This window comes from Thermobia domestica, chromosome 10 (assembly GCF_964235325.1).
Source record: "Thermobia domestica chromosome 10, izTheDome1.hap1.1, whole genome shotgun sequence".
NCBI lineage: Eukaryota > Metazoa > Arthropoda > Insecta > Zygentoma > Lepismatidae > Thermobia > Thermobia domestica.
This window is the reverse complement of record NC_137463.1, coordinates 161,786,614-161,800,443: the sequence shown is the minus strand read 5'-3', so window position 1 is coordinate 161,800,443 and position 13,830 is coordinate 161,786,614. Positions and strand designations below refer to the sequence as shown.

General features: G+C 35.1%; 1 protein-coding gene across 1 annotated transcript in view; it reads right to left on the bottom strand.

Annotated features, from left to right (window-relative positions):
- LOC145662803 (monocarboxylate transporter 9-like) overlaps positions 1–13,830 on the bottom strand; it is a 54,011-nt gene that overhangs the window by 23,154 nt on the left and 17,027 nt on the right. Inside the window, exon 3 of the mRNA XM_081728692.1 lies at positions 1,038–1,164. Within this exon, the coding sequence (XP_081584818.1) occupies positions 1,038–1,164 (127 nt within the window). The remainder of the gene's footprint in view (positions 1–1,037; positions 1,165–13,830) is intronic.

The window sequence follows — 13,830 nt, the reverse complement described above, 5'->3', positions numbered from 1 at the left end:
TCAATTTTTATGAGCTTTTCTCGCGAACAGGCCAGGGCTACGAACTTATCGGGTAAAATGTTTTTTTTTTTTTTTTTTTTCGAGGGACGTCATAACAGATGTACACACATTCGAAAATTGCTGTTCCCTTTCCAGCGCTAGAATTGCAGCACTAAAAGTATTTGAATTGCCAGTAAGCAGTTTGAAAGGACAGTAACAGTAGTTCAAATCAGCGACACTCTAAGGGGTACGATTATGAGAGTTATACTGTCATGTAGAGCCAATCTTGACGAGTCAGAAATTCAAAACTCGACCATCTTTGACTTCTGACAGTATATGTGCCGGCCAAAATATTAATGGCATACAACGTGCTCCTGGGTTTTCTCGGGGGTTTCCCGTATCCTCCCACTTGCTTTATTCCACCATTTCATCCATTTCTCATGATCACCGTCTCCTTTAGCCTAACCGGCATAACCGTGGGATGTAAAACTTAAAGATTTCATTTTATTTTCATTTCATTTATGGCGTAACGTGAGCTACATATCTTCGATGCTTGTCCGACTTTGATTTCCCTCATTTTACACCTAGTTGCACCGCGCGTATCAAACCGCGGTCAAAATACTGTATATTATAGGTGAGTTGGTGCTGCTTCTATGGTAGAAATTAGTTGGTGGTCACTCGAACATAAAACAAAAATATTTTAATTCGAATATTTTCGACGCTCTTTTCGCTAAGAACTTGAAGGACGAAATACATCGTTTCTAGTTTTCGGTAAGACCCTTCAAGCAAAGTATATTCATATTTTGTTTCACCTTATAACTTAAGTCGTTTCCGAGGTATCAACAATTATTGATTTTCGAATTTTCAACAATAACTTCGAAACTCGAAGAAATTTTCTGGCCAAAGGTAGCCTTGGATATGACGTACCTTTGGTATAAATATCACAGCAATCCGTGTAAAGGCACTTTGCACCGTCTTATCCAGCGATATCCTTTATACCTAACATTTAATTTGGGCAGCAAGTTTCAATGTTTCAATACGTAAATACTGATACTCACCTAAACATGAACTTATAGCATAGTTAAAATTGAATATGAAGGCTGCTTGAGTAGCATTAATGCCGAGAAATTGAAATCTGTAATTGAATATCAAGCCATAATTTTGGAGAAGTGGCAAATAACAGATCTGAAAAGATTAAAAAAAAAATAAATGTAATATTTACTTCAACTATAGTGTACAGCCATAACAGTTTTCAAACTTATAATATGTTAGTTTTAAACTACTAATATATATGTGGCATAATATCGCAGCATATGCGTGTGTTCTGTATTTGTATGGTTCATAGTAACTTGACAGTTGTCACTTATTTGTAACATAGGCTGCATAAATTTCTATATGAGGATGGCAAAACTTAATAGGCACGTTTTTACAGGAAAGCATATTTATATTCAAGATTATTATATATAATGATTTTGAAATAAATTAAAGAAATATTACACGTTTATCAAGAGTTCGTATTTAACAAATTTTGAAATTGAATTATATAATCAAATGGAAGCATGGTATCTGCGTACCATGTGTAAAACTTAAATGAATAATCTCAAATGGTGATGTTGCTTCAATTATCTGTATGTTATTTTGCGTGAAGTTATTGCTAAAGATAATTACTTGTGTATTTCTCAAATATTGGGTTCAATAAGGAATGTAAGTAAATTCACGAGTATGCTAATCTATTCTGTAGTATATGAACCTTTTTTAATATCATAAAGAGCATTGCCACAGACCGATGCTACTACGTAAAATAACTTCTTTTACTTGCCTTAGAAGATAGGGATTTTATGGTTTAACTAAGTACGGATAAAATAAATAAAATTCTGCTTTTTTTAAAAAAAAAATAGTTGCTGGAGTAACAGTTTGGTAGCACAAAACTTGAGAAGAAAATTCGAACTTTTTTGAGTATGTATGTGTGAAATGAGATCCACAGCTTGATTTGATGCCTACAGATAGTTTATGATGAAGTGATGAAATATTTATTGAGTTGATCAAAAGGGAACAAAAGATCATTCATCTTTATAAGGTGATTAACACGTCCGGAAGTAACTTTTTTCCCACGCTATCCTAGCCAGCTGTTTTACGCGCTACCCTAGAAGTCAAGGTGGAACAAAACGAGCCCTGTGGGGCTTCTAACCCGTTCCTACTACTACTACTACCCCTACTTCTACTACTACTACTACTACTACTTGTCTGCACACAAGTAAGTAAATCACTATTTAGAGTATTATTTTCATCTTATTTTTATGAAAAAAGGGTTATGAAAAAAAGAGAAAAACTTTCCTTTAGCAGGGTTTGAACCGACGCCAAAAGAGTTTCCATTACTAGCCTGTTGCGCTAGCACGCCTTTTTTCTTTTTAATTACTTATTACTAATTTTCTACTTAATTTACTTGCTTTTACTTGTTTAACTTGCTTTTCTAATAATCTAGAAGGACAGGGACACGAACACAGAAACATCGAGGACAGTTAAAATTCCAAAGGCTCTCCCACCGGGAATCGAACCCGGGACCATGTACACCAAAGGCGCACGTGGCTAATATATCGTTCCATTGTGTGCCTGGAAAACCGAGAGTTTGTAATTAATCTGCCTTACAGCCAAACACAGGCTATTCATATACCTAAAATTATTTCAAAGGATTTCCAAAATATGTTCAACATATTACAAAGTGAATTACGAAATGGATTCGACCAATTGAACTATAGGATAAAATATTAAGAAATTGAATTTATAAATTTTGAATACTTAATTAGTAAGAAGAAGCCTTAAATGTAATTAAAAAGCCACAGCGAACATGTCGTTTCATCACATATATTTTGTTCTTCGATTTACTTTTACATTTTCTATTTTTACCTTACTTGTATCTAGAGTTCAACATGGAATTTAAACCTCATGTTCCTATCTATAATCAATGAAGGGCCATATGCGATGAATTCCTTACATTATGTTCTGAATCTCCTATAATTATCTAACAGCCTTATAACCTACAGTTACGAAATGATTTCAATATTGTAATGTATTGCGCGTGCGATTCAATTATCTTTTGACTCGATTATGAAACACTTTGTGGAAAGGGAGATATTGGTGCTTCCACCCTCTCCTGCAACAATTTAAATTTTCTTATTGCCTTTAAACAAGAAATGCAGCCTTCTCGCAAAATGTTGAAATCGCATATTTCCTCATTGTTCTTTTCTGGAAACAAGTCAAAATTTCTCGTGTTTCCTTAGTAATATTGTAATATTGTGGTCTATGTAATATTGTCTTACTTTTTTTATGCTCCTTCCCATTTAAAACAACCAACTAACAAGGAACCCTAGGTATCTATCAGAGGCCGATCTTCATGAAACTTTGTATATAGATAGAGTGCAGAAGCAAAATTGTAGCTGCAGTGTCCAAGACTTTGGGACAGTAGGGCTCGAGAAAGATCAAAAATAGAACGTTAGTACATTAAGGACATGTTTAGGAAATTCACGATTTTCTTTAAAAGTGGTCACTGTAACGACACCAAATCGATACGAGATGGTAGATATGATCTGTTAAAAGTGATAAAAAAATATCCACCATCTTGAAAGAGGCCATGCTGAAGCTTGTGCGATTCATGTAAATGAGAAGAGGGTCATGTGATGTATCAATTTGAACTTAAATAGACGCAAAAACCTGTTGGTGAAGTATGTTGTGGGATTCCGTTATACCTGTGCTTCTGGTAGGTTGGTTTAGGTATCCTCGTCGCCATAAGTGCCTTTACATCGCAGTGACGGGTATGTGACCGCGCAGTACTCCAAGGAAGGGATGGTTGTATAAGAATTTTTGATTATTTTGAAGAGTTTTTATTTTGACTAGGGAATTAACATACGTATAGGGAGTAAAGACACAGATTTGAAGCATTAGTGCACGAAAAGATTCGTATTCTCAGTTTTTCTATTTATTGCTTTATATGTTAAGTTAAACACCACAATATGTATCACTGATATCGCAGATCGTATTATTTTGTAAAATCGTGTCTGTAACCTATTGTCAAAACATTCATCTCAAGACATAATGTAAAGAAAAGAGATAAGACATCTGTAATATATGTATAATTACTCAATAAGTAATTATAAGTAAATTAGACTCAATAAGTAATTGTAGAAATTAGTTAAAGGACACGTAAGAGAGCGAAAAGGAGGTCTAGAAATCTGAACTTTTTAGAAACGTCCTAGATAGGTGAAAATATAGTTAAAAATTGCAAAAGGTATCATGTAATTTATCTTTCTTTTCTTATATCCTAGTATACTTTTTTCTTTCACATCCAAACATCTCTATTCAGAATTACGAGATAAAGGTGAAGAGAGAAACATTTCCATCTCAAGAATTATATCAGAAAAAATTTTTTTGACTTAGGCTAGATTCGAACTCGTAATCCTTGAATACATATGTCTGCGCTCTACCGATTGAGCTAACAATTGCTGTTGCAAAAGCCTGATTTCTACAACTACCGGTGGCTGAATGGTGTGTATTAACGAAATTGGCCGACATAATTGCTTCATATAGCTATTGCAATAATAATAATAATAATAATAATAATAATAATAATAATAATAATAATAATAATAATAATAATAATAAAGAAGATGATGAACAGAATTTAAAAAGTCGCATTGTTAAAAGTTTGGTGTGCGAAGTTAGTCCTAATATGAGATTTTATTAATTATATATAATAAATGTAAGCGTGGTTTATTCATGCGTGCTACTCAAACTGCGCAACTCATAAGGGTTGTACGCGTATGGTTCAGTAGCCTTGCGTCCTCCAACCGTGAAGAAAGGTTCGGTTTGAACCTATGCGTGTCCTAAGAGGAAGGAGGAGATTCAAAGAAAGAAAAGTGGTTTAGAAATTATGCAAAAATAGAATATATCACGAGGTCTATTTGGACAAGTTTCCCCACAACTCTAGAGGTATTGTCTTGGGTGCGCTTTTCTTTTCTTTTCCTTTAGGGCCGCGGTGGCTCAGTGGCAGAGCTTTCACCTCTAGTGCTTGGGGCCTCAGGTTCGATCCCAGCCCCCGCCAATTGAACTTTGTGGCGGACGAACGTCGGTTTCCTCGGGGTTCTCCCATTTCCTCCCACTCTCTTCATTTCATTCATTACTCATCATCACCGTCTCCTTTAGCCTAACCGGCACAACCGTGGGACGTAAAACTTAAAGATTTCATTTCATTTCTTCAACACAAATGCAATTAAAGCCTGACTCTGAGAGCGCAACAATGTTATCTTGTTCGAAGGGTCAGTGATTTTGTGTCGAAGGTAATGTCACGCGAAGAGACAGGCTGTTCGTGGGCTTACCTTGTCTTACTTTTTTCAACATTGCTCTTGGTTAAGTGGCCTATTGCTTATGCCTTTAGGTATTTGCCCTAAAGCCATACAGCGAGCTGTGCGCGTTCTGTTACTCCCTCCCTGCCCCTCGCGGTGTTTGCGAAAATATTATTTGCTTTTCATGCATTGGGATAAGGGGTAAGACATACCTTGGGACAATGGAAGGGAGTAACATATAAAATGATCGAAAACGACAACCGATGTTAATGTAGAGTTCATAGTTTGGAGGTCGCTGAGATGATTAGGCGTAAAGCTATCAGCTATTTTCTGTTAGTGGTTTCTTCATCTACCAAGTTAACGAACCTTGACTTATCCGCGTACAGTAGTTGGTTAGTGTGTCCTCGATTGCTATTTTTACTTTTTCCATGATCATCCCATACCATACAGTATTTTTTTTATGTTTTGAAAAAGCTTGATTTTATCAATTCGTTAAACAACAATGTTTCTTTTTTCCTAACCATGTTTCTTAGTATTATCCTCTTCATTCTAACTAATTTAAATATTTTCAATAATTGAGAATTTTGACTAAAAAATGTTACAATGATCAAGATTTGTATAAGAAGAGGAGCCTTCATTTCTAATCATTGTCATAAACAGAAGGGAAAACTTATTAAAAATTGAAGTAACTTAGTAGACGTAGAAAATCAATAGAAATAATGAACATCAACTATTAGTTGACTGTTAGAAGTATAGTAGATATAGTTCTCAACCCAACTAGAAGATGCACTTTTTGCTTCATGAAAATAATAAACATTTTTGAAAAATAATTACAGAAAAGTAATTTGAAGACATTTACTGAGCGAACGAAGGTTACTGGTTAGTGTTGACGCTTCGTAATTGAGAGTCTCCCGGTTCAAATTTCGATACGAGGCATCCTGACTAGTGATTTTGCAGTACTACTGGGCGAATACCAGGATACCTTTAATACATAAACTTTGGCAAATTTTATTGAAATCTTTGTTCTTATGTTGTTAATGTTTCAGTGTGAAATGGCATTTTGCTGCATGGAAAATATTTTTAGTAAACAAAATATAGTAGATGAATGGTTAGTGTAAGGGACTCCTACTTGTATGGCTAAGGTTCAAATCCCGACTGTTCTTATTGATTTTTCTTTTAGCTACGCTCATATGTTGCACTCCAGAAGTTCAATTTTGAATTAAATGTAGTCGCAGCTAGTTTAAACTGAAATTATTTTCAAAACTATTTGCTATTACATGTTTTTGTTTTACTTGTGATGTTTCAATTTTGATATTAGATCTGAGAACCCTAATGTAACTCATTTCCCTACGTCATATCATGATGAATGTTTTCACAACAACGATAGTCGGGCGGTAATACAGAATTTCATTGTTACCGCAGGGCCGGATCTTGAAGCCTGCGAACTACGCGTTCGCAGGAGGCGCCAGGTGAACAGGGAGCCAAATTAGAAAAATGAATTTTGTTTTAAATGTAAATATTTATTTAAAAAAATGTTATGATGAAAAATTTTCCTCATATAGCTTCAAATAAATATTGTACAGACTGAGAAACAGATAAAATACATCAAAAGGACAATAAAGTCGAATCTTTGCGTGGTTGGCTGTAAAACACCCTTTACAAATGAAATGGACTCGTACATCAATTGATGCCAATACCACACGCACAAGTGATGCTAGTTTGAGGAAAATTTCCACGGCACAGGATAGACCTTTTTAAAAAGGGAAAAGGGATATTTTACGAAAATGAGATAAAATGAAGGTAAATTTAGCTTTCCAATAGATTTTGTATTAAGCACTATGACCGTAGAGCTAAAGACAGTGGTATTCTTTCCACAATACCACCATATGCACAAAATACAAATATAACAGACTCTTCATTCCCTCCTCAACAATCCTTCCGACACCTTGCTAGAGAATATCATTGCCAAATATGCCTTTAAAATCCGAATGGATCAACAAACGAAAGGAATTCAACCGCAAGTATTGTTTATGGATTGGGTGGCATTATCACAGTAGAAAGAAATGTCTCCAAGGGTGCTCCTCCATCTTGTCTTAAACAGTGTCTTCGCATAGTACTTTGGTTCAATGACCTCAGTTAAGGGTTGAGAAAGATCACCGTAAATGAAATTCACATTATCAAAGTTGAAGCAAGCATGGGCGCCCAAAAGGGGACGAGGGGGCCGGGCCCCACCTGGCTTACGACAAGTATAATATATATGTATAATTTCTTAAGATTTTCTTAATATAAATAAAAATACCAAACGTAATATACCAACCAGGAAGATGACCCCTCTAAAAAAATTCTTCGGGCCCCCATGCAAGCAAGTAGGCTTTTCTTGTCCATTCGGCCAGGGAGTGGAGCGAATACTAAGAAATACGGGCGGTACAAATGGATTTTTTAAAAGTCATTTCTGAGGGAAATTTTAACTTAAGTTTCTAATGGCTCAAATCGCTGTCCACTGCTTAATGCTCACTTTGTTTAATATCTATTAGTTCATTTGTCGTTCGTCAAGATTTTCATTTCTATCCTAAGTCATTTCGTTTTTGTTTTATTTTTTAAATTTATAATGATGTGTGCTTTCACTTTTTAATAGTACTTTGTTTTTCATTTAATAATAATGAGGAACGATATAAAACCAAGTGAGCATTTTATAGGAAAAGAAAGCTACAAAACATGAAAGAAGATAAGAGGCAACCGAAGGCTCTAAAAGGTTTTTTTTCGCGTTCTGGACAAAATCATACAAATGTTGAGGTGGGAAGTTGTCAATACCAGTCACTGTTAACGAAGCATTTACAGGTCGACATTCTTTTGAAACTGTAAGGTTATTTTACCTGATTGCAGTAATTTAATTGTTGAATTAAAATGGAACGATACGGTCATTTCTGTTACGGGTCTGAATTAAATTTCATGTATTTCAAAATATGTTTGAAAACAATTAGTTTTCACGCGGCATATAACTTGAAAGGATATAATCGAAAGCGATGAAAGGTCATTTGGATGACAAGTAGTTTTTCTTCAGTACTCTTACTTTCAATCACAGCAGCATATACAGATGCTTGTTTTATTATAACAGTATAACAATAATTATTAATCCATTCTCTGTTATTAAATTTAGATGGAGCGATATTTTAAATTAGTAATAATTCTAATGCAAAGTAGAGTTTTGATTATTAGTTACTTGTGTTCAGGCATGCACCGACATAGGTGCTAGGGATGCGCACGAGACGAATCGAGAAAGGATTTTCCAGACAAAATTCGAGTCGAGACACGGTTCTCCCAATAGAGAAATATACATTTTTCGAGTCGAGACATCACTTTTACAACACATTTTCGAGACGAGACAGCTACACATCTTGTCTCGTGGGCATCCCTAATAGGTGCAGTGTTCCTTTCAGAAAAAATCTTCCGGGGGGTATAATTAGTATTCAGAGGGCCACTGCTGCTACTCTTTTATTTATTATTATATTACAGACGTATTATTTTGATCTCCTCCCGGGGGAAAGTGGCCCCCTTAAATATGTGTGGACGAAATACTGCACAGGTAGTCTGAGAGTCTGGATCTTTCAATTAGCACAATTTCAGGGGCAGATACACAAAATTATTTGCATTTGTAGGCTATTCCGAAAAATCTTCGGACCCGAAAGAAAAATCTTGGGTGCATCTTTGCTTGTGTTTACATTGTGTTACTGCCTGATTTCGTACTTTATGTTGGAAAGAAACATGAAAGAATTGAATTGTTCTATAGGCCTAAAGGGCCCTGAAAAGAATTTTTGCGAAGGAACCTGATTTTAAAGTGCTGCCACTGGATCGAGGACAAATTAAATATCAATTAAGACACACACTTTTGTCATTTGTTGTGTATTGAACTAGCTTAACTAAAACTAATAAAGAATTATTTGAAATCAAGTATAACTCAAGAACGATTAAATGGACTAGCTTTGATGGCCATTGAAAATTACATTTCATCTGATTTTAAATTACATTGAAAATTTCATCTGAATGAAATTGATATTGATGCAATAATAAGAGATTTTGCCAAATTGAAAGCCAGAAAAGTGTCTTTATAACATGAACTTTACAGTAACAAAGAAAACGAGAAATTAAGCTAACTACCATATTTGTATCACTAGAAAACACTATTTAAATATGCTTTTAATGAAGTGTAAGAGCATATCTCTTTGTCAAAATCAAACCTGTGATAATGTTAGACTTAAAGCTCATTAGTTTTATTCTATTTCGACTTTTATGTTTCAACTGTATTTGTCAAAATACATCTTAGGTATACATTTTAGTTATTTCCTGTGCTTATTTAATAAAAAAAATATATAAATTATTAAAACAGGAACTTTGGTCAGGATTCATCCACAGTTAATTAGGTTTAATTTCGCCATTTTCCTTTAATACTCACAGGAAGACTGAATTATTATATATTGAAGAAATTTGTAGTTGTAACAATTATCTGAAGAATTTTTGTCCATTACAGCATTCTATTCTTTTATTATCATTTAGGCGGGGGCGACTAAAGATTGTTTATTTACACTTACAAAATGTCTACAACCGATCCTGTTACTGTTATATATATATATATATATATATATATATATATATATATATATATATATATATATATAGAGAGAGAGAGAGAGAGAGAGAGAGAGAGAGAGAGAGAGAGAAGTTTTGATTCAGAAAAAAGTACAGTTGAACGTACGATGCAACATGGGCTCCTGGAGGGATTTCAAACGAATTTAGTATACGTATACATTACCATCTGAACAATTTAACCCTAAAAATGCTTTCGATCACTGAAATAAATTCCTGCCTACGCTCCTGTAAAGCAGTAAGAATTTTAGGGACTGATCATAGGGTAATGCCTCCCTGGAGCAACGACAGTTCCCCAGAAATCATACCTCTGATAGGTCCGGATGTGACACCAGTATTTGTGTATTACCACTCCTCACTCTAAGTGTATTGAAACTTAAGTCAAAGGAACCGTTCTGAAATCTTCACCGGTTCTCTCCTCTGAAACCGCATGCGAATGGGGCCAACCTTGGTCATATACCACATCTGGAATATTACCGTTTATGTCAGAGATCCCGAAAAATATATATTCGACACAAATAAAGGATGTTTTTGTTTTTATTTTATTTTATTTATTTATTTATTTGCCTGTCACCCTCCCACTCTGACCTCCATGCCAACCAAGGCTTAACTTGAACTTAAGCAACATCGACAGAGTCACTATTCATCTGCGACCACGAAAACTAATACCATAACGATTTCGATATTAATATTGTTCATATTGAGTACTTTTACATGCTACTTCCCCCTTATTACGGATGGCTTCAGTGTCTCGCCCCCACAACTATGGAGCAATTTCAACAAACTTACGTATATCTATAAACCACCATCTGTAAAATAAATGTGCGGGTGACCTTTTTCGGGGAGGAATTCATTAGCTACTTTTCCAATATCAATGTGGTGGCTTTTTTTCTCTTTCCATGCTAAAGATTGCCGAAGAGCTCAACTGCATTTGCACCACTGTCCTATGAATATAGATTTTAATGGCATTTACTTTACTAAGTGCTTGCTTAGGTGTTACAGGAAAAGTGAGATTCTGTTATAAATGAGTAGGGGTCTAAACAAATACGGAAAACTATTAGCAATGACACTACTCGAAATGAGTTTTCGCAATATAATGGAACAGTATTTTATTCGAATGTGAAGGAAATCATTGCATAAATTGACCCTTCCCCTCCTTAGAAGTCTAAGCTACAATACGTATCTAATAATTTTGAATTAGAAATATATGCATCGAGTTTCATATCCTTAACTTTAAGGTCTCCTGAGTTAAGTAAATGAATAACCTTCCTGCTAACGAAAGAGTAAAGCTTTGGGCTTTAATGGTATCTGGAGTGTAATTATTAATTACAGCAAGCCCGAAAACTATTGAATAGACACTCATATCTTTCAATTAAGAATTATTAAATTTTCACCCCTCCCATTAAACCTCCATGCCGATAATGCTAAACTTTGATGTGAACGATATAGAAGGTTTCATAATTCATGTACTCAAAAGCTATGGATTTAACATTAATATCGTTTATTTTCGATTATTTTTGCATGTCCCTATGTCTCCAGGGGCGCCCATTAAGGGGATAAGAGGGGGCGATTGCCTCCTATAGAGGAAATTATACTTTGCAAGATCGAAAACCCAAAAATTGTTTGAATATTTACCCCAAAATTTGCAACTATATTTGAAATGTCGCTTATACTTGCCCCCTTTGAAAACCACAATATGGGCGCCCTTGTGTGTCTCTCATGATAGAGTTAGAGATGATACGGGTTTCGATTCCCGGCAGGAGTCGTGTGGTTCGGGTTCCACGTTAAGTCGTAGATGCACATCTTGTATAGAGTCACAGCTGAAAGACACGCTGAACTCTATATCACCTCACCTCGTGAGATATTCTATTTTTGCATAATTTCTAAACCACTTTTCTTTCTTTGAATCTCCTCCTTCCTCTTAGGACACGCATAGGTTCAAACCGAATCTTTCTTCACGGTTGGAGGACGCAAGGCTACTGTACCATACGCGTACGTACAACCCTTATGAGTTGCGCAGTTTGAGTAGCACGCACGAATAAACCACGCTTACATTTATTATACAGGTATATAATTAATAAAATCTCATATTAGGACTAACTTCGCACACCAAACTTTTAACAATGCGACTTTTTAAATTCTGTTCATCATCATCTTCTTCTTTATTATTATTATTATTATTATTATTATTATTATTATTATTATTATTATTATTATTATTATTATTATTGCAATAGCTATATGAAGCAGTTATCTTGGCCAATTTCGTTAACACACACCATTCAGCCACCGGTAGTTGTAGAAATCAGGCTTTTGCAACAGCAATTGTTAGCTCAATCGGGAGGCTGATGATTGTTAGGTGAAGCCCATTGGGGGTTCGAGTCCCTCTGTAGTAGCAAGGGTGGAATTTTAACTGTCCTCGATGTTTCTGTGTTTGTGTCCCTGTCATGTCTAGTAGTCCTGAACAGTGGTTGCAGTAGAAAATGTCAGGAAGTTTAAAAAAAAATCGGTAGAGCGCGCACTTATGGATTCAAGGGTTACGAGTTCGAATCTAGCCTAAGTCAAAAGATCTTTTTTCTGATATAATTCTTGAGATGGAAATGTTTCTCTCTTCACCTTTATCTCGTAATTCTGAATAGAGATGTTTGGATGTGAAAAAAAAGTATACTAGGATATAAGAAAAGAAAGATAAATTACATGATACCTTTTGCAATTTTTAACTATATTTTCACCTATCTAGGACGTTTCTAAAAAGTTCAGACTTCTAGACCTCCTTTTCGCTCTCTTATGTGTCCTTTAACTAATTTCTACAATTACTTATTGAGTCTAATTTACTTATAATTACTTATAATTACTTATTGAGTAATTATATATATATTACAGATGTCTTATCTCTTTCTCTTTTCTCTACATCATGTCTTGAGATGAGTGTTTTGACAATAGGTTACAGACACGATTTTACAAAATAATTCGATCTGCGATATCAGTGATACATATTGTGGTGTTTAACTTAACATATAAAGCAATAAATAGAAAAACTGAGAATACGAATCTTTTCGTGCACTGATGCTTCAAATCCGTGTCTTTAATCCCTATACGTATGTTAATTCCCTAGTCAAAATAAAAACTCTTCAAAATTAATCAAAAATTCTTATACAACCATCCCTTCCTTGGAGTACTGCGCGGTCACATACCCGTCACTGCGATGTAAAGGCACTTATGGCGACGAGGATACAAGATAAGCGAAGTGTATCTCATGACACTCGAGCAGATGGAGAGCATGGAGCGCTATGAGTAAGATTAAATTATAATACAAATATATACATTATGGCGTGAACAGTATATTGGAACGGAAAAGAGGTGAGTCTAGTTTATGAGGGAGTTACAATTGTTCTCATGTTGGTTACCCAAAGGTATTCCCTTTCTAGGAAACACTCATCACTGAAGAAGGTTCAGTGATTCAACATTACGTCACAAAATGTTTATGACGCAGTCAGGGACGTCATTTTAGACTTCGCTTGAGGGGGGCAAGAGCACCACCGACATAAGACTTTCACATTTTTTTTACTAGTATATTAGTAGATAATCGCTTAAAGTATATGTATTCCTCAAACTCATGGGGGGCAAGGGGGGGGACTTGCTCCCTCCTGCGCCCCTAAATGATGCCCCTGGATGTAGTTGAAGTACCTGTAAGTTGTGCGTTCTGTTCTTTCTTTTTTCGTTTTTCTTTTTCTTTCTTTCTTTCTTTTCTTTTGAAAATGGTATGCAACGGAAAAATGTTCAAAGCATAAGTCAGCTGAACAATAACTGCAATTGATAAAAGCAAGAATCTTACGTTCGCAAAGCACAACTACCTATAGTTACAATGTAGTTT